The sequence below is a fragment of the Nyctereutes procyonoides genome, unplaced genomic scaffold (genome assembly GCF_905146905.1).
Source record: "Nyctereutes procyonoides isolate TBG_1078 unplaced genomic scaffold, NYPRO_anot_genome, whole genome shotgun sequence".
NCBI classification, from domain to species: domain Eukaryota; kingdom Metazoa; phylum Chordata; class Mammalia; order Carnivora; family Canidae; genus Nyctereutes; species Nyctereutes procyonoides.
In genome coordinates this window covers 3,359,276-3,387,118 of record NW_026575137.1, presented here as the reverse complement: position 1 = coordinate 3,387,118, position 27,843 = coordinate 3,359,276, and the positions used below count along the sequence as shown (strand labels likewise).

At 37.8% G+C, this 27,843-nt stretch overlaps 1 protein-coding gene across 2 annotated transcripts in view; it reads right to left on the bottom strand.

The window, feature by feature from the left end:
• Positions 1 to 27,843, bottom strand: part of ATP6V0D2 (ATPase H+ transporting V0 subunit d2) — a 44,141-nt gene that overhangs the window by 5,270 nt on the left and 11,028 nt on the right. Inside the window, exons 2-5 of one of the 2 annotated variants that reach the window (XM_055303423.1) lie at positions 27,672 to 27,843; positions 9,787 to 9,965; positions 8,532 to 8,611; positions 6,832 to 6,909 (exon numbers count right to left, since the gene is read on the bottom strand). In XM_055303423.1, coding sequence (XP_055159398.1) covers positions 6,832 to 6,909; positions 8,532 to 8,611; positions 9,787 to 9,965; positions 27,672 to 27,843 — 509 coding nt within the window. The remainder of the gene's footprint in view (positions 1 to 6,831; positions 6,910 to 8,531; positions 8,612 to 9,786; positions 9,966 to 27,671) is intronic. The other variant, XM_055303424.1, reaches the window with a different exon arrangement.

The following is a 27,843-nucleotide window of genomic DNA, read 5'->3' as shown; positions in this document are numbered from 1 at the left end:
AGTAACTTTGTTTGCCAGAGAAGGATCACACAGTGATAATGGCCCATGACTCTTGAAACCCCACTAAACTTCAGTTCCCAGGCACTCTGCAATTGGTTACTCATGTGACTCTGTCACGTAGGTCCCTAGAGTCTCAAATGTCTCTTCCATAAAAATGGGAATAATACCTACTTGTCGGGGTCTGTTCAGGGATAAGACGAGATAATGTAAGCGGAAGTGCCTGTCAGGGTGTTCAGAATACAGAGTGCATGTCATAAATGTTAACATCTCTTTCTGGTTATTGATGTCGGTCTGATTTCTTCTACATAATGAGATTTCATACTACTTGCCCATTTGTTTGTACTTTGATGGTTGGGGTTTTCTTCTTGAAAGTCCCAGATTGGATATCAATAAATCTAACCCTGTAGCTCAGGATTATATGGCTCAGGACAAATTATCTTGCTTTGAGGCCTGTTTCCTCATTTGTAAGATCATAGAGCTTGATCTCATGATCTTTCAAGTGGGTCACATATACTCACATCCTGTCTTTATGCTGAGTACCACTAGGCACTGGAGCAAACAGCTCCATGCCAGACCTATTTCCTCTAACCACTCAGTTTTTCTGGAAATTTCTTACTATTCCTTTGGTCTCCATATATATTCTGTCTCTTGGTTCTTCTCCTATCTTTTCTGCTCATTCCTTCTCAGTCTGTCCTAGGCATGGGATCCTCTCTGCCTATCGTAGGAGTTTGTCACAGTGTCCTTGAGCTGAGAAACTCTTCTCTATATACCTGAAACACCCTGCACTTACATTATTTTCAAATCTGGAAATTATTTTTTTCCTACACTGTAAAATCTGAGGGAAATCATGCCGTTCTTGTTTTTATTTTTTAATATCCAGTGCCTGACATGTAGGAAGATACATAACTGTTTACAGAATCCAACAGAATGGTCTGTGATTCTACTACTGGAGAATGTTTTTCAATATTCTCCAATATTCTCTACAACGTTGCTACTCAAGGTGTGTTTCATAGGTCAGTAGCTTTGATGTAACCCAGAAGCTTATTAGAAATGCAGAGTCTCCCAGTGCCTGGGTGGTTCAGTTCATTAAGTGTCCTACTCTTGGTTTTGCCTCAGGTCATGAAAAAAAAAAGAAATGCAGAGTTTCAGGCCGTAGCCCAACCCTATTAAACCAGGGCTTGCATTTTAACAGGATTCCAAGATTATTTGTACACACACAATAGCTAAAATAAACTGCTCTGCGATATCCTTTGATCAGCTTACTTTTGACTAATTAACAAATCCAGACTTGCCACAGATTTTACTGGAACGCTTGTTAGAACAGGTGTTTCCTATCAGGAGGGTGAGAGTTGGGATCCCTGGGTGGCGCAGCGGTTTGGCGCCTGCCTTTGGCCCAGGGCGCGATCTTGGAGACCCGGGATCGAGTCCCACGTCGGGCTCCCGGTGCATGGAGCCTGCTTCTTCCTCTGCCTGTGTCTCTGCCTCTCTCTCTCTCTCATTCTGTGTGACTATCATAAATAAATAAAAATTTAAAAAAAAAAAAAAAGGAGGGTGAGAGTTAGTTCCTTCTGATCCTTTTGATTGATCTCATGGAAAGTATGGGTGACCCAGAAGCCGGGAGTGGCCTCATTTGGAAACAAAGGCAGCTGCCTCTGGCTACTGAACGTAACCAGTACTGTCAGGAATTTTAGACTTTCCAGGGACAGAAGAAATGCAAGAGGGAGATTTCCTGGTGATCAGAAACCTTGAAATGAAAATTAGAGTGGGGGAGAAATAATAGAGTTAATTGTCCCACATGACCTTTTATGTGTTTTCTAGTTCTAAAATGTTATATTTTTTTCACTCCCCCCACCCCGCCCAGTTTTATCAAGAAATAATTGACCTACATTGCTCTATAAGATGTTAGGATTTTCAGGAGAGAAGCAGGGTGGAATCAGTAGCATCACAGATATAAACCGGCAGCAGAGGCTGTTCTGGAGGAGGAGGATGCATGAAGCTATAAAGCATGATATTTTGGAGGAATGGTCAAGGCTCGAGACTAGGAAAGTATATGAAGAAGTAGGCTGGACAGGTAGCTGTGAAGAGCACAGGACAGGCTTCACAGGCCATGCCAGGAGAGGACTTTGATACAATCAGGGATCTGAACATCCCCACACAACAGGTTATCTGAACACTCCAACTTCTTGTTCTTGTAAATACTTCTTCCTTTTGCCTACAATGTGTGTACTTCATTCCAGAACTCTCCATGTTGATATCTTACCTGCATTGGAGGCTCCATTAAATGCTTTTTTTTTTTTTTTTTAACAAGAAGCCCATCTATTTCTTCCCTAGTTGAATATGATTTCCTTTGATTCCCTACTATACCTTAATTTCCCTTTTATTATAACCGTGTGTCTTAGTACTTTTTTCTAGTCTAGATGTTCTTTGTGTATGAGTATGTCCATTTATTTATTTATTTATTTATTTATTTATTTATTTATTTATTTATTTATTTATTTATTTATGAAAGACACAATGAGAGAGAGAGAGAGAGAGGCAGAGACATAGGCTAAGGGAGAAGCAGGCTCCCTGCAAGGAGCCTGATGTGGGACTCGATCCCGGATCCAGGGATCACGTCCTGGGCCAAAGGCAGACGCTCAACTTCTGAGCCACCCAGGCATCCCGAGTATGTCTATTCTTAGTGAAAACAGTTATATGGGGAGCCTGGGTGGCTCAGTCTCAAGTGTCTGCCTTCGGCTCAGGTCATGATCCAGGGTCCTGGGATCTAGCCTGGAGTTCGGCTCCATAGCCTGCTTCTCCCTCTCCCTTCGCCACTCCCCTGCTTGTGCTCGTGGTCTTGCTCTCTCTCTCTCTCTCTGTCAAATAAATAAATAAAATCTTAATTTAAAAAAGAAGAACTATAATCTTGAAATTGTGTAAAGGGCTATATTTTGTTTGACCCCCAGGCAGACAGTTTGACATAACAACTGATTATGGAAGATAGTGAATGGGGTGGTATTAGATTTCACTTAAGCTCTCTCTATCATTTATAGAGGGTTGGCATCCTGTGTGGCACAGATGATGCCAAATATCCCATGTCCTTTCCCTCTTCCTTACACTCATTTATTTTAAAACCATAACTTATTTTTGGGTGTTGTTGCAAAAGGTAATAGTGTACTGTTGACTTACTCAAAATCATTATTAGTTGCACATGATAGAATTGGGCTGATTAGGTCACACATTCTTGGCGGTTCATTATTGGAGGAAAGGAATACCTTGTGGGGGCAGTGGGTGGAGGGGTCGATGGCAGTGCAAGAGAGTGGAGTGAACTGGAATAGAGTCCAGGCTTGCTAGTCAGGAAGATAAAACAACCGTATTCTGTGCTTGTTTTTCACTGTTTGATTAAACATATAGATTGTCAGAGGACCAAAGACAAAACAAATACAAGGCATAAAAGCAAACAGTACGCTGCAGTGAACATAAGTCAATTTCTTTTTATTTCCTTATAAAGTCCCTATCTTGTAATTAGGTCAAATTTTTGCATGCAAGGCCAGGTCAATGCTCTCTTTTACCATATTAAGTCTTTTGAAGTCATTTGAGATTAAATAAGAACATATATGGAAGAACTTTATGACTGCAAGTGCTCTGTTGCACAAATAAAATGGGGGGTAATTACATGATCTGATATATTGACATAAACTTGACAAATCTCTTCTGATCATATCATTAGAATCATTATAATTGCATGCTATGTGTAACTAATACCTCTATATAATGTATGAAGATAATGAAATGGACTTTTATCTTTAACACAGCTTGAATAAAATCTAATCTAATGTGGTAATATCATGGGCATAGGAAATGGATAGGATAATGGGATACACTGGGTATATAGCAGTTTGAGCAAACCCTTAGAGTGATAAGGATTCTTTTAATACCATGCTGTCCTTTCTGCATTACTGAAGATTACAGATATAATTCTTACCTATTTCTGATTTTTATAGCACACACAATATGATCTTGCTTATAAATTAGCATTTACTTTTAAAAAAATCTTATTTGAGAGAGCACAAGCAGGAGCAGCCGCAGAAGGAAAGGGAGGAGAAGGCTCCCTGCTGAGCAAGGAGCCCAAGGCGGGGCTCCATCCCAGGACCCTGGGATCATAACCTGAGCACAAGGTAGACACTACCCGACTGAGACACCCAGGTGCCCTGAATTAGCACTTGCTTTTGCGAACGGCGAATTTAATGTAGAAGTAATATTGTGGATAAACATTGAGGATCTGGAGCTAGGCTATGTGGGTTCAAATTCTGACATAACCCCTTCTTAGCTGTGTGTCATCAGGTAAGTTACTAGACTCCTTTGTGTCCCAGTTGCCTGTTCTGAAAAATAGATACTAATCTCCCATGTTGTTGTGCTGGTTTTTTATTTTCACTGTGCTGTTTTGAAGTCCAAGTGAATTTAAGTATATAAGCACTTAGGATAGTATCTGGCACATAATAAATGTTAACTATTAATAGTGTCATTGTAGATCTTTTGTAAGGTTATGAGCTTTGCCATAGCTCTTATTTCACATATTTTGTGGGTATAAAGCACACAAGCCAATTCTAAACCACAGGAATTATGCCAGTAGAAATCACACTTTCGAGCCATAGATAATGTGGCTTCTCATAGTGTGGCTAGTAGTTAAAAATTTATGAGAAGGAAGGGGAGGGCTTCATAGGGCCAGCAGGTTACTTATGTTATGTGATCAGAATGAAAGAGACCAGCTCACTTTCTGACGTTTACTATACCATAAAAAATGTTATTTATTTATCAATGCCCACTTCCTGTGTAATAAAGCAAAAATGATTTTTTTTAGAGTTTTCCAGTGATAAATTTTTACTTCAAGGACTGCTTTTGCTTGAAGAGTTAACAAAGGATAGCAAAGTATCTTTAATTGTACAATTTTAATGATCAGATGTTTTGAGGGGAACTAATTTTATCATATGCAGTTTCAGAACATTAAAATATATGCATATAAAAAAGGCTAAGAAAGAATGAAAATAAAATAAAATAAAATAAAATATATGCATATGAAGTTATCCAGGTTTTTTGTTTTTTCCTTTTTGCCAAAAGGGCAGTTCTTTTCAGGCTTTTCTTGAAATCAGAAGTCATTGAATTATTTAATCTACCTACCAATGAAGTCACCGTGACAGTCTAATGTTTAAAGATATTCTTTAGACAAAACTTCGTATCACAAGGCAAAGCAAAGGGTTTTTCTGTCTAGAATGGTATCTGCCCCTGCCTCCTTTTTAAATTCAAGTTGAAGCCAGCAAAAGAGATCTATATGAAACACAATACAAACTATGCCCAGGATGACCCTAGGTTCTTCTGAACTCTGGCCTAATCTCTGAGATCGACATGTGCAAGCAAGAGGATCTCTGAGCACAGATGAAATCTGTGATGATAAAGAGGAATTAAAAAGATTACAGCATCATTTAGACAGGTAGAAAGCAGTAGTGCCATTTGATATATAACTAAGTGAGCATGCCAACTGTGAATCATCTCACCCAAAGTCTTCCTACCCAGAGGTGGAATGCTCAAGGACTGTTTTGTTATAGTGTCCTTTATTTTGGGATTATATTAGGAACAAGGCCCATAGTGGACTTTGGTTCCATGTTGTGAGAATTCCCAACTTGCCCCATGTTCCTTGTTGGATGGAAGTTGGGTTATTATTACAAGTACTCATAGTCTACCAACTGCTCATTGTATACCAAATTTTTAACTAATTATACTGTACTTTGTTCATATTATATCAAAATGAATCATGACCAAAATTTTATTTATTTATTCGTTTATTTTTTAAGATTTTATTTATTTATTTATTTATTTATTTATTTATTTATTTATTTATTTATTATAGTCACAGAGAGAGAGAGAGAGGCAGAGACACAGGCAGAGGGAGAAGCAGGCTCCATGCACCGGGAGCCCGATGTGGGATTCGATCCCGGGTCTCCAGGATCGCACCCTGGGCCAAAGGCAGGCGCTAAACTGCTGTGCCACTCAGGGATCCCTATTTTTTAAGATTTTATTTATTTATTCACGAGAGACAGAGAGACAGAGAAACAGAGAGAGTGGCAGAGACACAGGCAGAGGGAACCCAACATGGGACCCGATCCCTAGTCCCCAGGATCAGTCCCTGGGCTGAAGGCTGCACTAAACCACTGAGCCACCCAGGCCACCCAGCATTGTTCTTTTCGAATTCCAGAATAACTCTTTTATGTAGGAAACTTGGAAAATATCACTTTATTTATTTATTTATTTATTTATTTATTTATTTTGGAAAATATCACTCTTAACTGAAGGCATCAAATGATATGTATGATTAAATATGTTGTTGGTTATTTTTAGATAAAGGAGCTTGTCTCCTGCTATCTTTCTCTCTCAAACAAATAAATATTTTATTTAGACAGGTAGAAAGCAGTAGTGGCATAAAATATAAATAATTATATTATTTATAATAAATATAAAAAATATATAAATAATATAATATAATAATATAATATAATATAAAATAAATTATATTATAATAAATAATATAAAATAAATATTTTATTTATTTGTGTGAGAGAGACAGAGAGCATGAGCAGGGAAGAAGGGGAGAAGGAAATGGAGCCTGACTCAGGGCTTGATTCCAGGACCCCAGGATCATGACCTGAGACAAAGGCAGACACTTAAACCACTGAACCACCCAGGCACCCAGCTCCTAGATAAATGAGCTTCTAACTTAAAGAAATAAAAGTAGGATTATATAAATGAGAAGTATGTAAGCACGTTATTTGACATAAAGAAATTGAAAGACTTTCTTACCTCAAGAATGGGACACATGATTTCTGCAGTGACATCACCATGATTCTTACAAAATTTATAGAATGCCTCGAGGTAAGACTTAAAAAGAAGAAAGATCATAAAACTATAAAATGAAGATATTTTCCTTTGGAAATTTCTAGATCAGCTCTTCATGCCTTATTAAATACTTTAATGGAGGTTGAATTACTTGTCCTGTAGGGCAATATTTTATTAAAAATTTGATACAAACTTTTGCATTGAAGCATGTTGCACAGGTTTAAAAAAGAACAAGATTGTACTTATCATACCTTATGATTCCTTAACAAGCAAGCACTTTTTGCAAGCACTCTTTGCATGGTTCTTGTGTTTATTTCACATGATAAATTTTTGATATTCTAATAAAAGTGCCAAACTCTTTCATGAACTCAACAAATAATTCTAGATTTGTTCCTGTGCTGACATTTAATTTCTCTTGGTGCCCCGGAGACATTTTTGGGATGGCTTTGAATGCAGAGGACATACTGGGAAGGCAGAGCTTGGGCTGAACAATTGGAATGATTGTGTTTGAATGTCAACTCAATTACTTACTAGCTAAGTGACTTCTCATCTGAGAAATGAGGATAGCACATAGTTTTGCTGGCTGGATTAAGCGAACTAATGCCTATAATTTGCTTAGAAAGGTGCCTTCTGTTAGCTATACCTCAAGGATGCCTCCTCTAAGTCCATACATCTCTTTATAAAAAGGAAAATTGCCTGCAACACAGTGCTCTTGGAAGGACCATACGTTTAGCATAAACATATATATATACACATATGGCATGACACTATATTCTCCATATATACAGTATACCGTATGTACTCCTTCAGTTACTCAGTGAGAGTATCAAAGATGTTATGGTTGTATGAGTGAAAATGGGCAGATTTTGCTCAGCCCCCAGGATACAGAACTACTCAAATGGTGGTAGCATAGTACAGATAGCTGGCCAGGTTATGCAAGGTGAAATTTAAGGACAGGGATACATACTACGTAACACAAGGATCACTATGTATACTGGTTGGTTTTTATTTTAAAATTTTTTTTTAAGATCTTGTTTTTAAGTAATCTCTATACCCAACACAGTTCTCGAAATTACAACCCCGAGATCAAGAGTTCCATGCTCTACTGACTGAACCAGCCAGGCAGTGTTTTAAAAATGGATATGGTTCACCTTATTCATCTGTCCACCCACCATCCATCTATCCAGTTGCAACCTTTTTTGTCCCAGGCACACCAAGGCAAGGAGCTAGAAAGCAGAGAAGAATGAGGAATGTAACTTCCTCTTAAGGATTTTGCTGCTTCAGGGGAAGTGGACGCATATGTATTGAACTAGAAGACTAGAACTGTAAAAGCTGTATTCCAAGTATGCCAACCTTCATAATTGTAGGAGTTGGCTAATGGGCAAAGTAACTTTTTTTTAATTTTTATTTTTTAAAAGATTTTACTTATTTATTCATGAGAGACACAGAGATAGAGAGGCAGAGACATAGGCAGAGGGAGAAGCAAACTCCCTGAGAGGAGCTTGATGTAGGACTTGATCCTAGGACCCCAGGATCATGACCTGAACCAAAGCCTCAACCACTGAGCCGCCCAGGTGTCCCCAAAGTAACTTTTAACAAAGGACTCTGGTTAAGATGTATTATGTAATAAAGAAAAAAAACATAATAGTTTGGGAAATACTTACCTTGTACAATTTATTGCGCAGTAATTCAATATTCAGTTCATTAAGGGTATTTTCAGACATACAGTCTTGAAAGAATGGAGCTGAAAGCAGAAATTATCACATAAAATAAATAAATGAAAAGCATGATTATAAACTGTAGAAAAGATTTCCTGAACATTTCACCCTGTGCTCACTCCTGACTAGAACATTAGAGTGGCAATCCACAGACTGGATAATGACAGAAAGAGTGATTATTTATTAAGCATTTACTGTGTGCAAGCTGTTCACTAAACATTGCTTATATTTCAACTTACTTGATCCTCACAACACCTTGGAACTGTTCACTTTATGGCTTCCTTATTGAAGACCCTCTACCCCTCATCTAATTGTAGTAATTGTCATTTGCAACCCGACTATGTGCTAAGCATTGAGTTGTACTCAAACTGTGTCTTATTTAGTTTTCAAAGCTCTGTTATACTAAGATGCCATTATTTTTCAAATGAGGAAATTGAGGGGAACTGCACTGGCCCAAGTCACCAGGCTGAGCCTGGAATCAAACATCCATGATTATAAACTTACCCTCTTCCTACCATGCTCCCTTAGCATCACACATTTAATGATGACACAATTTGTTTTTTCTTTTTAAAATTTCTGCTTTCAACAGCAACTATTTTGACATATGATCAACTGCGAATTGCTATGAATTGCTACTATCCAGGTTTCCTGACAATATGTGTATAAAATTATCCCATTAGCATTTTGAATGCTAGAGCTATTATCAGTGCTAAATTATTATGGAATTAGCATTTATTTCATCATTGCTCCAAGTCATTTGACAGGCACCCCTGAGCGTCTCAGAAAAATGGCATTCCTACCCTTCCTAAACCAAAATGCTGTCCATATCCTTTTGTCCAACAAAAGGATAAGAAATTAATCATATAAAACTGAGTTAGAAAATTAATTTTTTGAAAAATTACAAGTTCTATCATTTATTTACTATGATCTGTACAATGTACAAAGGTTTGGAGGTTGAGAGATGAGCTCCAGCTCCTACATGGCTACAAATGGTTCTTATGTGACTCTGGGAAGTTTACTTTCATTTGTTGTCATCTGAAAAATGAGGGAGCTGGACTAGATTTCTTAATGTGTCTTCTGCACCTAGAAATCTGTATAGTATGATGTTGTAACCATGGGGAAAACTATGAATTAAATGTACATTTTCTGATGACTATGATAACACGCACAGGGAGCTATATGATTGCTTACGCTTTCATACCTAATGGTGTTTCAACCAGAACAGCATTAAAGAGATCAGAAGGTGTCTCCGCAATGTTGACAGCTTCCATTTCTGTGAAACGGCCCAATGGGTGGCACTTGACCAGAATTTCTTTCACCGATTTTTTTTGCAAGGCACCATTCATCAGTAGAATCACATTGTCTATCATGTAACTGCACCTGATTTAGAAGAAGTCTCAATCATTAGGAAATCAACTGTATGAGAATAAGAAGCATACCACAAGTGAAAAAAATATGTATAGTTCAGGCACATACACTCTTTCATTAAGGAAATATATGAGTCTTCTTTTAAACTCTGGGATTTGAGAGATGTGAATGGAGTAAAATGTCTCTCTGGGGACATCATAGTTTGAAAATCAATGTTGTAATAACTGCAACCTTGGCTGGTGGGATAGGCAGAAAATGACCCCTACATTGTAACTGTCAAATGCCGTAGGGTGATGAGTATGAAGTTGTGTGGTTTCTCAGAATGGACTATGGACTTCAAAAGTTGAGAAACAGAGCTGGAGCATTTCATGCAATCTTCAAAACTGACTTTTTAAACCTGTAATAAAGCTCATCATTGATTCAACATTTAAAATATTTTAAAATAAATATTTATTAAATTTAATATTAAAATATTTACTATTTAATTTATTAAAAAAATAAAATATTCTGTATTCTTTTCCTGCTATGAGCCCAAGTAGTGAACTTCCTAGCAGTTTCCCCGCCCAGGTCCCCAAGAGTCCATAGGTCCGTATTTTATGTGATTATGTTGCACCCAGGATAGTCCAAGCAATGAGGCTGAAAAGTAAAAGAAACAATCCCTTACTTCACAGAGAATGTAGTTTGAGGGAGAAACTGGACAAAGAATCCATTACAATATAATGTAATGAAGCACCGATGCTAGGCAAATTGTAAGATGGTGTGGGGATTCCGAGCTCGGAACCAAAGCAAAGATTGGACTTCCTAGGGAGTGATATTCAGGCTGAAACTTGCAGAATGAGTAGTAGCTGTTCAGGCAAAAGTGGTCGGAAATTGAGGGAAAGAAGGCTTCAAGGCAGAAGGAAGAGCATGCAAAAAAGCCCCAGACAAGAAAATACAAGGAATTTTCTGCCAGAGACTGGGCCATGGAGGTGGGGCCCAGGCTAAGCATGTAGGGTTCTGATGGGCAAAATGAGGAATTTGGGCCTGGAGGGTGATGGAAGATATTAGATGCCTTTAAACAGAAGGGGGTGTTACGATCTATGTAGAATAATGATTAAAACAGGAGAAGGAGTAAACAAACAGTGAGGTGCTCTACAGAAGGTTTTTTTTTTTTTAAGATTTTATTTATTTATTCATGAGAGACACAGAGAGAGAGGCAGAGACACAGGCAGAGGGAGAAGCAGGCTCCCTGTGGGGAGCCTGATGTGGGATGTGATCCCAGGATCCCAGTACCACAACCTGAGCCAAAGGCAAGCGCTCAACCACTGAGTCACCCAGGTGCCTCTACAGAAGTTATTATTATTATTTAATGAGGATAACAACACTGTGATGACAATAAATACTGCTTTTATCTCCAGAGGGGCACACAATAACACAGCTAACAAATGAGAGAGCTGAGAAACTCAAGCAGTCTGCCTCTGGAATCTTTCTCTTCACCCTTATACTATGATGTGTTTAGCTGTCAAGGATGATACATAGGTTTCTAGGTTTAACAGATTGTGAAGCCCAAAGTTATTGAGATGAGAGCATTGGAAAAAGAGCGGGTTGTCATGGGAGCAGATGCTTGAGACAGGATGAGTTTTGATGCCTGGGAAATATCCAAGAAGAGATGTTAAGTAGGCTTCAGAAGTCTGAGTCCAGAGGACAGCCAGGACCAGACATCTGGGGGGTCTAACGGGGAAAGTTAATGGTGGAAGCAGAAGTCTTGGGGGATGGTTGGGATCACATTCCAGAGTGCACATAGAGAGTTCTGCCCTGAGAACCCTGGGTAACCTCACCATTTGAGGACCTTGATGGAACCTGAGAAGGAATGACAAGATAATAGGAGGGAAAACCGGGGGAGATAATTGTAGAAGTTCTAGGAAGAAGCGGTCAGAGCATCAAAGGCCACAAGAAAGTCAAGGTAGACAATGAAGTGTACATAGGATGCAGTAACTAACAGCCCATCTGACAACAGTGAAAACACTTCCAGGGGAGTTTAGTGGAAGAGAAAGGGGAGAAGATGGCAGAAACATGATCTCACGTTTAAAGTGAGAGGGAAGTAAGGAAGTTTAAAAAGAAAAAAAGAGTTCAAGCTACAAGTTGACCTTAAAAGAAGGGGAAGACAGTTCTATGGAGACTCAGGGACCAAGGGGCTTTGGATTTCAGTTTTTTTTTTTTTTTTTTTTTTTAAGATGGGAGAGAAGAGAACATGCTCCAGAGCTGAGAGGAAAGAGGGAGCCAGGAAGGTGAGGTTTTGGATCAAGGAGAGCAAAGAGGCAGCCAACTGAAGAGCTGAGGTCCTTCAGGTCTGACTGTGATGGGACTAACTGCTCCACAATTCAGTCTTGAAAAATAACTGGATAAAAATTAGCCGAGCCAGTTAGAAGCCACTGTCACTAGAGCCTGGCTGCATGGGTCACAGACTTCGTTTGCAAGAGAACATAATCCAGCGGGAAGAGAGTCTCCTTCATTGTGGAGCTTCTACAATTTACTTCAATAAAAATTCTATCTGAAGAAGCTGAGAAGCAGGCAATTATCCCCTTTTAAAAGGCACATGACTCTAAAGTTTCTTCACCTCCCAAACAGCAGTACCAAATTTAGACATTATAGAATTTTAGACTCCTTTTTATCTATTGAAAATGATATTAAAATGGAAGTGCTTATTTAACTGTCCCTTTATGGCTCAAAAGCTATTACCTGAGAGGGGAATTGCTAGCACTTAATAATCCTTAGCAGGCTCCAGACATTTAATTGTTCCCCACAGCACCTTGGTAATGTAAAAGCATATGAGCTGCCAACACTCCCAACTTGCAGAAGACTGTTAAGACTAAACGTTGACGGGCAACCAATGTCAATGCTGTGAGGAGTTAGCCCACATGGAACACTCAAGCCTATGTCTCTGCAGTGTGTGCATGTGGGTGTGCACATGCGTACATGTGTACGTGTGTGTATTGAGTTAAAAATTCTTTTTAGGGGTGCCTGGCTGGCTTAGTCGGTGGGGCATGAGACTCTGATCTTGGGGTCATGAGTCCGAGCCCATGTTGAGGGTATAGTTTACCTAAAAAAGAAAAGAAAAATTAAACCTTTTTTTTTTTTATACTATTAGTCCAGACTCTAAATTGCAAAGAGCAAGGACTATAACAACTGGATTCTGTTTTATTTCAACCCACTGTTTAAATGGCCTTTTTTCTACAATGGAGCAGTAACACCAGTTCTCATAGTGTTGTTCAGGAAATGAAGTGAAAACCCAGGACTTAGCCCATGGCAGGAGGCCGAAGGGAGGGGTCTCTTTCCTGCCCCCTTCCTCATCCCCATCACACATATGCACTAGGTATATAATTATCATTGACTATCTTGGGTTGCAGGGGAATGATGTGCCCAGAAAACAGGTTACTTTCTCCAGGCTATAATCTTTATAGATCCTCAGGGCCACACATGTAGTAGTTAGGAATAAAATCACTGCTGATATTGCTTGAGTAATTTTTGAGCTTAAAGACACTGGGGTATTCATCTAGTTCAAAGTCCTTATGTTTTAGATAATTGCATTCACATGTAGTGACAGAGCCAGGATGAGTTGGGTTAATTTTTCTCTTACTAGTGGCCTAGACAAACGTTCTCATTTAATAGCCCCTTCTAAACATTTTATTCTATAACTCTAATATTGGCACCTGTGAAAATCATGAAGTCACCTAGAATTGTGAGTGAATGACTCAATTAAAAAAATTAGGTTGTAAAAATTACAAATTAGGTTGTAAAAATTACAATTAGGTTGTAAAAAAATAGTTTTTAAAATGCTAGCCCTCTTTGAGGTTTTTTCTGTCAGGTATTACGTGCGTGTTCTTATTCAAGCCTCATGATTCAAGGCTCTAAGGACCATTATTACCATCACTTTATTTAAATACCTTGTCCGAGGTCACCCTGCTAGAAAGAGGCAGAGTTGGCACCCCAAAGCCAGAAGTCTTGCTCCGATTAGATTCAGAAAAAAACAAAAACAAAACAAAAAAACAGCTCAAGGCAGATGATATTTTAATATTTCCTTTTGGTCTTAGTGATATTCTTTCCCTTTTTGTTCCCAAACTTATTTAAGGATCTTGAAGCTAACTAAAACACATTTCTTGTATGCTAACTATCAAATTCTAAGCTCATACAACAGTTGCAGAGGTCAATTAGAGCCCTCACTGGTGAGTTAGAGGCATGATTCTTCAGCTCTAGTCAAAATCTCTCTGCCCAGCCTCAGATCCACTCTTTTACTTCCTTTTTGTGGCTATCACAGCCTAGTTTTCTCATAGACAACCCAGGCCCATGATCTGAAAACCTGTCTCCAGTATTTCTCCTTCTTCTGTAATCTCTATCTCTATCAGCAACATCACTACTTTCATTCCTAAAAATCTGTCAATGGCTTCCTTTGGCCTCTGGAATAAAGCAAATATTTCTCACCGTTGTATACAAAGCTTTTTATTACCTGGCTTCTGGTTACTTCTCCAGCTATGGATGTGAATAATATCATTAAAAAAAAAGTATGCATTTTAGACAAGTGAATAGAACAGACCCCCTAACAGCTCTTAAAAGGCAGGAAGAGACTTTGCAAGTTCGACTGAGGTAGGGCCAGGATGGGAAAAGGAGCACAAAGAGAAAGTGTCATCACAGAATGCATGGAACAAAGACATCGACAAATAAATACCATAGCAAGTTGTGAAAGGGCAGAAAATATATCTCTTGGACCTAGCAATTAGAGTGGTTTTTGGGGGGGGGGGTACAATGAGGTAGGAAACTTTTTAAAAAAGAAGTTTAGCATCAAGGTGTGGAAAAGGATAGAGAATATCACTATCTTCATACAGTCATTGTGTAAACTGACTCAAATTATACAACATTTTGTCAATTGTTAAATTGTCACTGTAGAAGGACATCAAGCTTTAAAACAGAGAAACCTAATTCTTTTTTTTAAATGATTTTATTTATTTATTCATGAGAGACAGAGAGAGAGAGAGAGAGAGAGAGAGAGAGAGAGGCAGAGACACAGGCAGAGGGAGAAGCAGGCTCCCTGTAGGGAGCCCAATGTGGGACTCGATCCCAGGACCTTGGGGTCACAACCTGAGCCAAAGGGAGACGCTCAACCGCTGAGCCACCCAGGCGTCCTGAGAAACCTAATTCTAAACCCAACTGTGTTACCTAAAAACCAGTTTAACAAGAGCTCCATTTTCTGTGGCTTAACATGGAAATATTTCTTCAACTTTGAATGTTTGGCATTTGGATTAGTAACACATATGAGAGCACTGTAGAGGGCCTCAGATAAAGAAGGTGTGTGCAATCGTACACTCTTAGAAAAAGATAATAAACCAGACTTTGGAAGAAGGAGAACTGGAAATTATAAGCTACATAATCTTTGATACAAAAAATGTACAGTGTTTAAATTCTTGTATTTTCCAAGATTTCTACACTTCTGTAGTTTTACACCAAGTTCTAGCCAATAGAACCTTTTCTAAATTTACCCATTGCTCTTAGAAGCTAAGAGGCTATCAACTCTTTTGTGGTCTAGAGACAAGGAATTGAATGGTAGTCATGTGGAAGACTGGATCATCCACAAGACCATAAATTATGTTACTTGCTGGGATATTAAATATTAAATCTGACTTATACTTATTTTAGAAAACCTGTTACCATCCTGTTCTGTACATGAGCTTTGTGTGGCCATTACTTCATGATGTTTCCTTTAAGATAGCTGGACTTCAAATAGTTTAATGTTTATCTCTTTGGGAATGTAATCCTTAATCTCAAACTATGTCTGTTAACTAGTTGTCATAAATGATAACTTTTTTTATATATTAAAAGGCCTGAGTCCCTTTGTTTGATGGAGGCTCTTCAAGACTCAGTCTGAACTTCCCCATTGGGTGCGTCTGGATGTCTGGATAGTAGATAACTTGGTGAACTTGGCGATTACAACAGATTCATTATCTGAAAGCATTATGACTTGGATTTGGCTTTATCACAAGAGCCATATCCTGAGATCAGGACTTGATTGCTCTGGGTTCCTATAGCAAGGGGCTACCAAGAGGCTGGGTCAGCATCCTTTCATCTGCAACACATAATATATAGCGTTCTTGATACCAACGATTCTGTTTTAGGTGACCAGAACTGTGATATGTTTGCTAGGCCACACTTGTACATAAGGAAAATACAGGGACAGGGACACGAAATACATAATCAAGAGTAATTGTTCACAGAAAGGATTGGGCTATGTGTGAAATAGACTTGGTGTATGCTAAGTTATTTCATTCCTCATGAAAGGCGTTGATCCACCCTTGACAGGCCCAACAGTATTTATTGTGACATGAACAATAGAGCCATGTTGGAAGTGTTTTCCAAAGTATTAATTTTCAAATGAAAATTTTCCCTGATCACATTGGTAAACATTTCTGTTACTACAGATTTATTTAATCCAATGCTAACTCCATTATCCTCACATGGGCAGTTCTGCTATTTAGTCTGACTTGCTAAGTAGACTGTTGAGATTTAGAATATCCCCTATAAACATCTGCTGCCTCTTGAAATTTGGCTTTTTTGGGTAGCATTTCTTACTTCCCTAAAGTTTCCCCTTTTTAAATAGAAGAAGTGAAACTAAAATAATTTTTAAAAGCAATTAATTTTGCTGTCATGCTCATTTTTCCTTCTCACAAAATAAAATACTGAAAGAAGTCAGCATTGCCTATAATAGCATGTTTTAGAACAAGAAAGCTGATCACTATGCATTTCCCAAGCCTTTGGTAGCTCTGGAATCTTTAGAAAACTCTTTTCTCAAGTACTTCTCTACAATCTTGATTTACATCTATTTGGACTTAAAAATTCCTCAAACTTGTTTATCCTTTTCCAGTGTCTTTGTTTCTATTACTCTCTAGATGTATAAAACCTTCCTTCCCCATCGATTGCTAGAAATGGAATCCTTCCCATTCTTTAATGGTCATATTCAAATACTACGTTTTTCATTAAGCTTTTAAAATATCTCCAGCTAGAAGTGATATCTTTTTTTTGTCTAAGTTTTGCATTTATATTTATCCTGGGGTGAAATTAATTATCAATGTATACTGGCAGTATTGTGGTGAACATGAATAGTTAGCTCATTCATTCACCAATATTTATTGCATATCTGAGAAAATAAGACCTGGACTCAAATATTAATTCTGCCATTATTCAACTGTGTGCTTTTAGGTAAGTCATTTTACATATTCATTTCAAACATAGTTATTTACAGATAATTCCTACCAATCTTTATTATTTTTTGTGGCCTTCAAGAAGCCTAACCATACGTGTGCAGAATAGGAACACAATGATGATGTTTTTCAATCAATGAATAAAATTTTCTTTATGTTCATTCAAGTACATTGACTCTGATACTGGTAAATAGAAGTGAAGGAGATAACTGGCTACCTCGTGTCTTAGTCTGAGGTCCCTTTCTAGAGGTCATAGCTGCCTATTCCTTGCTTTTTCTGTACTTTTCCATTGAGGAGAATTAGAACATAAGGGAGAGTACTCAACTGTCACCTCCTCTTTAGCCATACATGTAAATATTATGATAATTCCGAGGAAAACATCAGTGGAGTGGTTCTTCTTGCCAGTTACATGGGTTTAAACAAGCTGTGTCTAGTAGAGCCTGTTCATTTGGTGAAGAATAGTTAACAGGTAGATCTCATCTTTATTAGATTCAAGACACCAGTAACAATAGATATTGGAGAATCTCATATCTTCTGATGAGGAAAGAAAAAAAAAGGTGAGAGACTAGGAAAGTAACAAAACTTTCAGATATTGTTGGAATATGAGAGAGCAGTCTGCTAATATCTATCAAAATCTAAGACTGGCATATCTATTGATAATTTCACTTCTGGGAAACCATGCAAAAGAATTTCTGGCATGAGGAAGCAAAGATACATGTACAATGATGTTTGTTGCAGCATTACTTGGGATAGCAAGGAAATGAAACAACCTAGATGCACAAAGGGGAAATGGTTAAATAAATGATGGTAGACCCGACACAATGGGATATGTGCTTCAAATAAGATAGATCTTGTGTGCTTATATAGAAAATTCTGATGAGATTATGTAAAAAAGACAAAGTGCAGATAATACATATATGATCTTGCTGTTCTAAAACAATAAAACCAGCTATATGTACTTATATTTGTTTACATATAAACATATGCATACATATAAAACTTTTTTCACATAGAAAAAAATTATGCATCTAACATGAGAGTTGGAGCACCTGGCTGGCTCAGTCAGCAGAGCATGCAAGTCTCGAACTTAGGGTTGAAAGTTGGAGCCCCCCCCCCAAAAAAAAAGAAAATTGGAGCCCCACCTTGGGTGTAGAGATTATTTGTTTCCTTATTTCTAAAATGCCAATAATATTAGTGCCACTCATACGGTTGTCATGAGAATTAAAAACGAATGTAATACATGTATAGTAATTATGTAAATACTGGCTCGTAATGAGCACTAAATAAAATTTAATTTAAAAAACTCTTAAGAAACACAGGCATAGGCTTTTTTTTTCAATTAAAAAATAGAAAATAAACATGATAAAACAAAATACAAGTAAGGCAGTGAATATCTGGACCAGTAGCACGGTGAATTTCAATCTTTCCAGGTTGGGAGACAGTCTCAAATTTCTTTCACTGAACAGTTGTTGGGGAAGGAACAGTGCTTTGGAAAACAGGCTACTGGGCTCAATCATGACCCCTGGTGGTTGATTATCATCCCCACCTGGAATGTGGAGGAAGAACCAGGGAAAAAATGTCTACCTTGGCCCTGATTTATTTCTCTTTGAGAAGAACTGCTGTAGGGACAGCATCCTAAGCTCTTTTACATCCATTGCCTTGACATCCTTAACTGGCAGACACTAATTTTGCTGATGTCCCGTGGCATCGGCAACTCAGTAGTGCTGGGTAAGCAGCACCATGTTTCTGCACCTGTTGCTTTGCCTCTTCCCAGCCACATCCACTTGCAAACAGGGTCTCATCCTTCAAGTCTTTGGCTTTGGCATCACCTCCTTTATGCAATCTTTTCTTGCTTTCACCAGGGGTTATACTCTAATGCAAAAAAAAAATAGCAGCATTTTTTGGGAGTATGTGGATGTGGATATGTTGTAAGTGTGGATATATTCATACATTATGTATATATATTCATATATTATATATGTATATCAGGCAGTTTCATGGGCCTGCAATCTATATAGTCACACAGGGTCCAACACAGAGAAGGGCCCCACACTTAGTTTAATTCTCTGCTGTTGCTCTCTTGAAATTACTAAACATTTTTTTTTCTAACAAGGGCCCTGTATTTTCATTTGCACTAGTTCTCGCAACAACCCTTAGCCTGCCCTGTTTTCAAATTACGCTCACAATTTTATATTGACTATAATTATTACTATTCTAGATGAGGAAACTAAGGCTTTGAATGATTAAGAAACTTTTGTTTTGAAAATCCCACAACTGATGTATTGTAGAACTCAGGTTAGAGTCTACAAATGGTTACAAAAATTTCTCACCTGCAGCAGTCTCCCCTGGAGGGCTTATAAAAATTGCAGATTCACAGACCACATTCCAGGACCTAATTAAACATAAGTTTTAGAGGCATAGTCTTGGAATCTTCACTTTAAGTAACTCTTCCATTGGCTCAGAGAACAAGTTTATGTTCAGTCACTCTCTAATTTTAGAACCTAGCATAGACCTTCTCTCCTAGCAGTCACTTAGTATATGGTATGCTGATTAAGTGAATGTCATCCAGTTCTAGACAGATCAAGTATTGCTATTGCAGGATAGCACCAGGGTTTTTCAACTCTCAAAGTGCTTGAGGCTGTTAAATGCTGGAGGCTTTATCAGCTTCTACAACTGAGACATTTTTGCTTCCTACTTGCTTTTGCCTTTGAACATTCACACGGAATCTCTGGCTATAAAACCTTAAAGATGCTGCAGTCCTTAAGATTTCGGAAGGATTTTTCTGGCCAAAGATTTAGAATCACAAATGCAAAGTGATGTTCAATGGTCGATTCTATAATATCATTGGGAATTTTACTGCTAAAATCGAAATTTGATAACTTAAATACTATGGGGACATTGAGGTCAGAAGACACAAAACTCAGCCCTTCTAAAATGTTCATGACCTTCATGGAAGGCTATATAGTAATTTACAAATGTTAGAAACATTTTTGACCTAGAAAAAATTGCTGATATTATATATGGAAAAGTTAAGATTCAAAATTATATTTAGAGTGATTTTAATTCTTTTAAAATGTATGAAAAAATGAAAATAATGCCAAATGATGATGATGTTAAGGGTAATTTGTATACCTGTCTCTAATTTAGTAGGCTTCCTATTCTTTTTGGTTAGAAACAAAACCAAAATCCTTTATCTTACCGGCAGATTCTTTCTGTAGCTTAGAATTTCTAGAAATTATTGCCTATTTTCTCTCACTGATCATAAGTCAAGATGCTAAATTCTGTTAACACCTAATTCCCAAATGTATCTAACCACTGTCCACTCCTTTCTATCTTGGCTGCTCTTTCCAGTCCAGACTTTAAAAATATCTTCCTCTGGTTTCTGTTTCCAGTTCCACTCCATCAACGCACCTTTCACAGTATCAACAGAATCATCTTTCTAAATACGTAAGATCAGTCCCCTCACTTTTCAAGGCAGTGTAAGAGTTGAAAAGCAAAAACAAATGAACAAACAAAAAAGAGAAAGTAACCCCTGTGGCATGCTATCCAGTGATCTGATGTCACATATGAGCTTCTCTGCTTACCAGCTACAAGGCCCTTAAAATATACTGTCCCATTGGTTAGAGGAGAAACTAATGCCGCATTACAATGCCTTAGGCCGAGGGCCTGTAAGTGTTCAACCACTCTACCAAATGATTCCCAGCAGAATATGCTCCACCTTATAAGGTGGTGACTACTTGGTGAGGAGTATAGTCAACAGCACATAGGAAGCATGTCAGGTGGAAACCTTTCTGAAAAGCCTTGCTTTATTGACTTTAAATCATAGAGACAAAGTCGGAGCCCTAAGAATGTAAGTACCTTGGAATTATATTACTAATTTTGTGACTATAAGTGATGGGGCAACCAATTCATCCAGTTTTAGTAGTAGAAGACCTGAGAAACCCCTCCAGGTAAACCAAGGTGTACAGTCTCCTAATATGTAGTGCAGTGACAAGCCTGTGGAAGGTTTATAATGCATCATCAAGATAGTCAAGAACTTTGATTAGCCTCTCTGAACCAATCTTGGAAGATTTCTTCAATGTGTGGTCCTTAACCTACAGTTCTTGGCTACTATTAGTCCAAGTACTTAAAGGCTATGTTTGATCTTGCTCTTGATTTTCCTGTATTCAGAAAATTTACATCCCCTGAGGTGAAATATTTTGAATATTGAAATATTATTTTTAAAAGATGGCTAGCCTCAAAAGGGATGAGAAGTTGAAATGCTGCCAGAAAGTGTTAAGTAGGAGGGAAGAAAAATAAAACAATTCAGTCCTATATTAAATAGTCTCTTCATTAAAATGCTATGGATTCCTTCCTTTGTTTCACACAACTGTGTATAATTATAGTATACAAAACCCCCAGATCTGCCTGCTATTAAGCATTTAAAAATATCCATTCCAGATTTTCAAAATAAGTTTCACATATACAGTAATTATATCACACAAATGTGCAATGCTTAGATTGTATTTATTATAACAACTTAAATTTAGACCATCTCTACTAAGGTTGACTTCATATCTTCATAAGGATGCCTTGGGCAAATTCCTGATAGAATAGTAATCCTATTTGATGGAAGTTTGTGGGTGCTAGACACCTGACTTCACAAAACGTTCCAGAGAGAAATTAGAAAAGTAGTTTTAGAACTGTTTTTCATATGTATACATCTTGTTAGAGTAACACAACTCTAGGTCCTACACAGAGTATCTGAATGCTCCCTGGATTGGCAACTCACAGGATATGGTGGGACAAATCATGGACTGACATTTAGAAGACCTTGGTTTTGGTGCAGTTGAGCTATTAGGTCTCTGACAAGGAGGTAATGCTCATGAAAATAATGGTGAAAGTGACTTCCAAGTCATAAAGTTGAGGCACCATAATTAGACATTTTTAATCAGAGGTGCATATCAGAATTACCTGGGTGTCTTCCAAAAGGGTGCCTGCCTCACTCCAAGGCCAATAAGCTCAGAATTTCCTGGAATATGAATCAGGAACATACAAACTTTTTAAATGTCCACAGATAATTCTGAATTACTTGCTTTTTTATAAACTACCAGGGCAGTGCAAGATCTTTAGCTTTCTAGATTGATGGATCTGGAATCAAATTCATTCCAAATCTCTTAATTATAGTGTGACTTTAGAAAATTCATTATTTTATTGACCCTCAGTTTCTCTAATTTAAAAAAAAAAATGGAGATGTAAACATCTTCTTTGCAGGGTTCCTGTGTGGAGATGTAAATAAAACATTCAAGTAAAAGTGAATATCTTTGGGGGTCTAATAAGTAACCTAAGATTGTAAGACAAGATAGATCAGAAGATCAGAATAGACAATAGCGAGTGTTGGCCACTGAAGAATGCAAGCCTTGACTAAATATATTTTTTAAAATTATTATTATTTTTTAAAGTATTTTTTTTAATTTTTTTTTATTTATTTATGATAGTCACACAGAATGAGAGAGAGAGAGGCAGAGACATAGGCAGAGGGAGAAGCAGGCTCCATGCACCGGGAGCCTGACGTGGGATTCGATCCTGGGTCTCCAGGATCGCGCCCTGGGCCAAAGGCAGGCGCTAAACCACTGCGCCACCCAGGGATCCCTATTTTTAAAAATTATTTTAAACGCTGACCTTATTATACAAAATGTATCTGCAGGCATGACATCTGGCCTAACATACTGGCTTAACATGTTGGCCAGTAAATAACCAATATTCAAGTGCTATATAAAATATAATATCCTGAGTTGTTTGGAAGTATCTACTCACTCTGTGTAAGGTGCTGCTAAATACAGAATTACATATTGATTCAACAAATATTCAGTGCCCATTACATACTAGCAAGTATAGAAAGAGATACTAAAAGAAGTAATTCAAAGAATTTATAGCCAAGACAGTAGATAAATTAAAACATGTCCATGACTAACACCATTAACAGTACCAATACTACCTAGACCATCTTTCCATTTTCAACTTTGTGTTAATATTCTATGCAAGGCTTTGTGACCACCTGTGTTCTTAGTATATAGTTTTTAAACATTGCTAATGACCAAAAATATTTAGAATTTTAAGTAATTATGTTTTATTTTATTTTATTTATTTTTTCTAAAGATTTTATTTATTTATTCATGAGAGACACAGAGAGAAAGAGAGGCAGAGACACAGGCAGAGGGAGAGGGAAGCAGGCTCCATGCAGGGAGCCTGACGTGGAACTCGATCGATCACACCCTGGGCTGAAGGCAGCGCTAAGCCGCTGAACCACCCGGGCTGCCCAGTGATTTTGTTTTAGAAACAGAGTACATTTTATCTTTTCAGTTTTATGTAGTTAATTTTTTAAAAGTGGGGCCCCACATGGAGCTTGAACTCAAAACGCCACGATCAAGACCAGAGTGGAGATCAAGAGTCAGATGCTTACCTGACTGAGCCACCCAGGCACCCCTAGAAACAGTACATTTTATTTAACTAGATCAACATGGTTGTTTGCTGTGGAATAAACATGTTTGCTTAATTAATGCTAAGGCTTCCTCCAAGTTTAAGATTCTATAGTTAAAACACTAACCGTGGAGTCATCGCATAAGAGGAAACATTGACCAAGTGACTCAGAGTCATTCTTAGAGCTAAAGTACTTCCTAATACATTTTGAGCATGTTTCTGTCTTAGGAGACCTGTCTCTCAGCCCAAAAAGTATGAAATCTGGCAGCCTTTTGACTCCATTAAAATTCAACTGTCCTCAGTCATTACCATGGGTCAGGTTTTCTGAACTCATCTAAAATCTGAGCAAAATATGTATACAAAGCCTACTGCCAACATTTGCCTTATTTTAATTTTAAAGCATGACTCCTCCATTTGTTGATCTGTGACTCAGGCAAGTTACTGCACTTAACTTTAGTTTCCTTGTTCTTAAAATGGTGATGATAAGAACTAAGATTTGTCAGGTTTAAAGGAGACAGTGTTTGTAAAGCACTCAGCAGAGTCCTGGCATATAGTAATATTCCATAAATATTGTCTAGTATTTTGATTGTCATTTCTACTTCCACACAGATAGGGCCATCTTGTCTTCCCACTGAGGAATATTTAATGATGTTTCCATAACTACCCTTGTCAGGGTAATTTTTTGGCAGAAGGCATCGCTGCTTAGAAAGCCTCTCTCCCAGGCAGCCACTGAAGATCTGATATGAACCTGGAGCTGACCCAGTCCAAGCCCAAGCACTTTGTTCCTCACCTCAGCCATACAGGGAGGTAAGAGTCCTATGAGCAAACCTGGCCTCTTCTTTTGTCTCTTTTACATTTTGGGTTTCTGCTTCAGATTTTTATTTAAGAATATATATATTTTTAAGTTGGCTCCACACCCAACATGGGGCTCTAACTCACAACCCCAAGATCAAGAGTCACATGCTCTACTGACTGAGCCAGTCAGGTGCCCCTTCAGAATTTTATTTTATTTTATTTTTCAGATTTTTATTTTTAAGGAAGGGACTTGCAGATACTAACACACACATGAAAAATACTCTTCAATGTGATAAAGCCCAGCTTCCTAAGCCTGCCATTGAAGACTGCATTTTCTGGTGGGCACCTACTTTTCTAACCTCCCTTCTCCATTTCTCCCTTCCCCTTTTGGCACGGCCCACTCCCACCAAAACTGACCTGTTATTCATCATGCATGCAGCGTCCTTCCCATTTACATACTTGAACCTCAGATGCTCCACCTTCTCCCTCTCTCCAAATTCTACTATTTTTCCAGGTTCAGCAACAATGTCAGATCTTTGGAAGGCTTCTCAAAGAAACTTCTTCTCAAAGAAAGTGCTTGGGCTTTGGATTGAGTCAGACCCAAACTTTCATCTCTGACTAGCTGTGTATTTGTGAATTCTTTAAGAAATCAGCACCTGGGGTCTTGTCTTTAAATAAAATCCTAACCTATATAGCACTGATGGGAGGTCTGATTGCACAAACAATGTATATTGGCACTAACCACATGTCTCAGGTATACCAACCATTACTTCCTGCCTCAAACCATGGTCATCTCTTCTACTTGCTTATTTATGGACATGGAATCAGAACAACTCGGATAGCTATTGGGGAAAAACAATTTGAGCTGGATCCCTAGTCTCATTCCTTACATTAAAATAAATTCTAGATGAACCAAGGTTTTAAATGTAAAAAACAAAAACAAAAAAAAAAAAGAGAGAGAAGAAAAAAGAAACATCAACAATAACAAATAAATGAAATAAAAGACAGGCAAATTTACTATAAATTTGGAGTAGAGGGACGCCTGGGTGGCTCAGCGATTGGGTGCCTGCCTTTGGCTCAGGTTGTGATCCCGAGATCCGGAATCGGGTCCTGCACGGGGCTCCCTGTGAGGAGCCTGCTTCTCCCTCTGCTTGTGTCTCTGCCTCTCTCTCTCAGTCTGTGTCTCTCATGAATAAATAAATAAATGTTTTAAAAATATTTGGAGTGGAGGAGGGCTTTCTAAGCAGGATACGACAATCAGAAGCCAACGAATGAAAGGACTGATGATTATAGCTAATTTAAAAATTCCAATGTTTCTACAGGAAAATAAAAGCTATAAAAATTAAATTATATCACACTGAGAAAATAATTTTGCCACATATATTATGAAGAGCTAGCTTTCTTATGTTACTAAGAGCCATTCCATAGCAACAAAAACTGCTGAATATTCCAATAAAAAAATTAGACAAAGTATTTGGTCAGGTAGCAAACACATATGATTAATAAGTGCAAAATGATGTTCAATTCTGCTAACTCAATTCTGCTAACAAAGAAATAGAAGTCAAAGCAAAAGATACAACTTCTAACTTATTGGATGGGCAAAAACTAAAAAGATAATATCCAATGTTGGTGATGGTGTAAGGACACAGGCTTTCTCATGCACTGTTTTGGGGGGTGCAAATTGGTGATACTTATATTAAGTACAACTTAGCAAAATTTATATAAATTTTAAAAATTCCTTTGATTCACTATTTCTACTGCTAAAAATTTAGCTTAAAAATAAATTCAAGACCTACACAGTAATAAGCTAGTTGCAAAACTTTTTGCAATGGAAAAAAAATTAGTTATTTGTTAATAGATGCCTGGTGAATCGAGTCATGATATATAGCAAACATGGAATTCTAGGCAATTATAAAGAGAATGATGCTGACAAGGATATTTCTAAGAAATATTAGGTGGTGGGGTGCCTGGGTGACTCAGTGGTTGAGCATCTGCCTTCGGCCTAGGGCGTGATCCCGGGGTCTTGGGATCGAGTTCTGCATCGGGCTCTCTGCATGGAGCCTGCTTCTCCCTTTGCCTGTCTCTCTACCTCTCTCTCTGTGTGTCTCTCATGAATAGATAAATAAATATATATACAAAAAAGAAATATTGGGTGGGGTAAAAAGTGCAGAAGGAATATGATCCATTTGCATAGATTTGAATTATGAAGTGAGGTGGGTTGAGTGTGTATCAATAAGCATACTCAATTGTAAGTATTTTTCTAGAAAATACATATGAAATGGAGAAGCATTTACTTTTGTGGAAAGGAACTGAGTGGGGAGAAAGGGGCATGTGGAATAGAGGAATATTTTAATTTTATACCTTTCTAAACCAGTCTAAGGCCTGAATCTAATATTCTCGACTTTGTATATTACATTGAAATGGTATATTCATAATAATCAGCTCATGTATTGTGGACATTTGTTCCCAGCTTCTCTGTTAGAACTGGAGAGGCCCAAAGTATTGAACACTGGATAAAATTTATTAACTGGATTACTAAAGGTACAATTTATTATTGTGTGGAAATTCAAACATTGTTTAGAATGAAAAGCCTTCATAGTGAAAAATTGCAACTACTGGTGATGGAAAGGAATAAAAATAAAACATGTGACTATGATGGGAGCTACTTCTGCTTGTTGCAAAGGGAATCAGGAAAGGGTAGATGTAGCCTTAAAATAATTTGTGATGTTTCAGCTCCAACCTGACAAGTGATCCAAAAATGTCACATAATATTTACCTTCAGTATCAGCAGCCAGAATGTTTTAAATCAGCATGCTTACAATTTTTCTTAAAATGTAAACTGAAAAGTGACTTTAAACAAAAAAAAAAAAAACAAACAATAAACAACAACAACAAACTAAACTTTACGCCCAACTTGGGGCTTGAACTCATGACCCTGAGATCAAAAGTTGCATGCTCTACCGACTGAGCCTTCTAGGCAGCCCTGAAAACATGGCTTTATGTGGAGGCTACCACCACCTACAAAATTATGTTTATAAATAAATGAAGTCTATCTTCTAACAATGAATAAGAGGCTCGGTGAGCTTATCAGTTGCCAAAATTTGAATGTATTCAAATTTACAAACAAGAGAAAAAGGTTTTAAGCCTCATGCCAACCTAATGCCCCCCCCCCCACCTATAACTATTACGGGTTGTTTGCACAAATAGGGGATCAATAGGGCTTCCTGCTACCACTTACGTCATGTACGTAAAAAATGTGCTCAGCGGTTCCAGGGAATGATTCCGGAAATATTCAAATTCTCTGCATAGCTTTTTCCTCATCTCCGTGTCAATTTTGGAAACAGTAAGAGGATTTGTTTGATTAGCCAAGAAGTTGCCATAATCAGTGGTCTGGAGATGAATTTTCACAT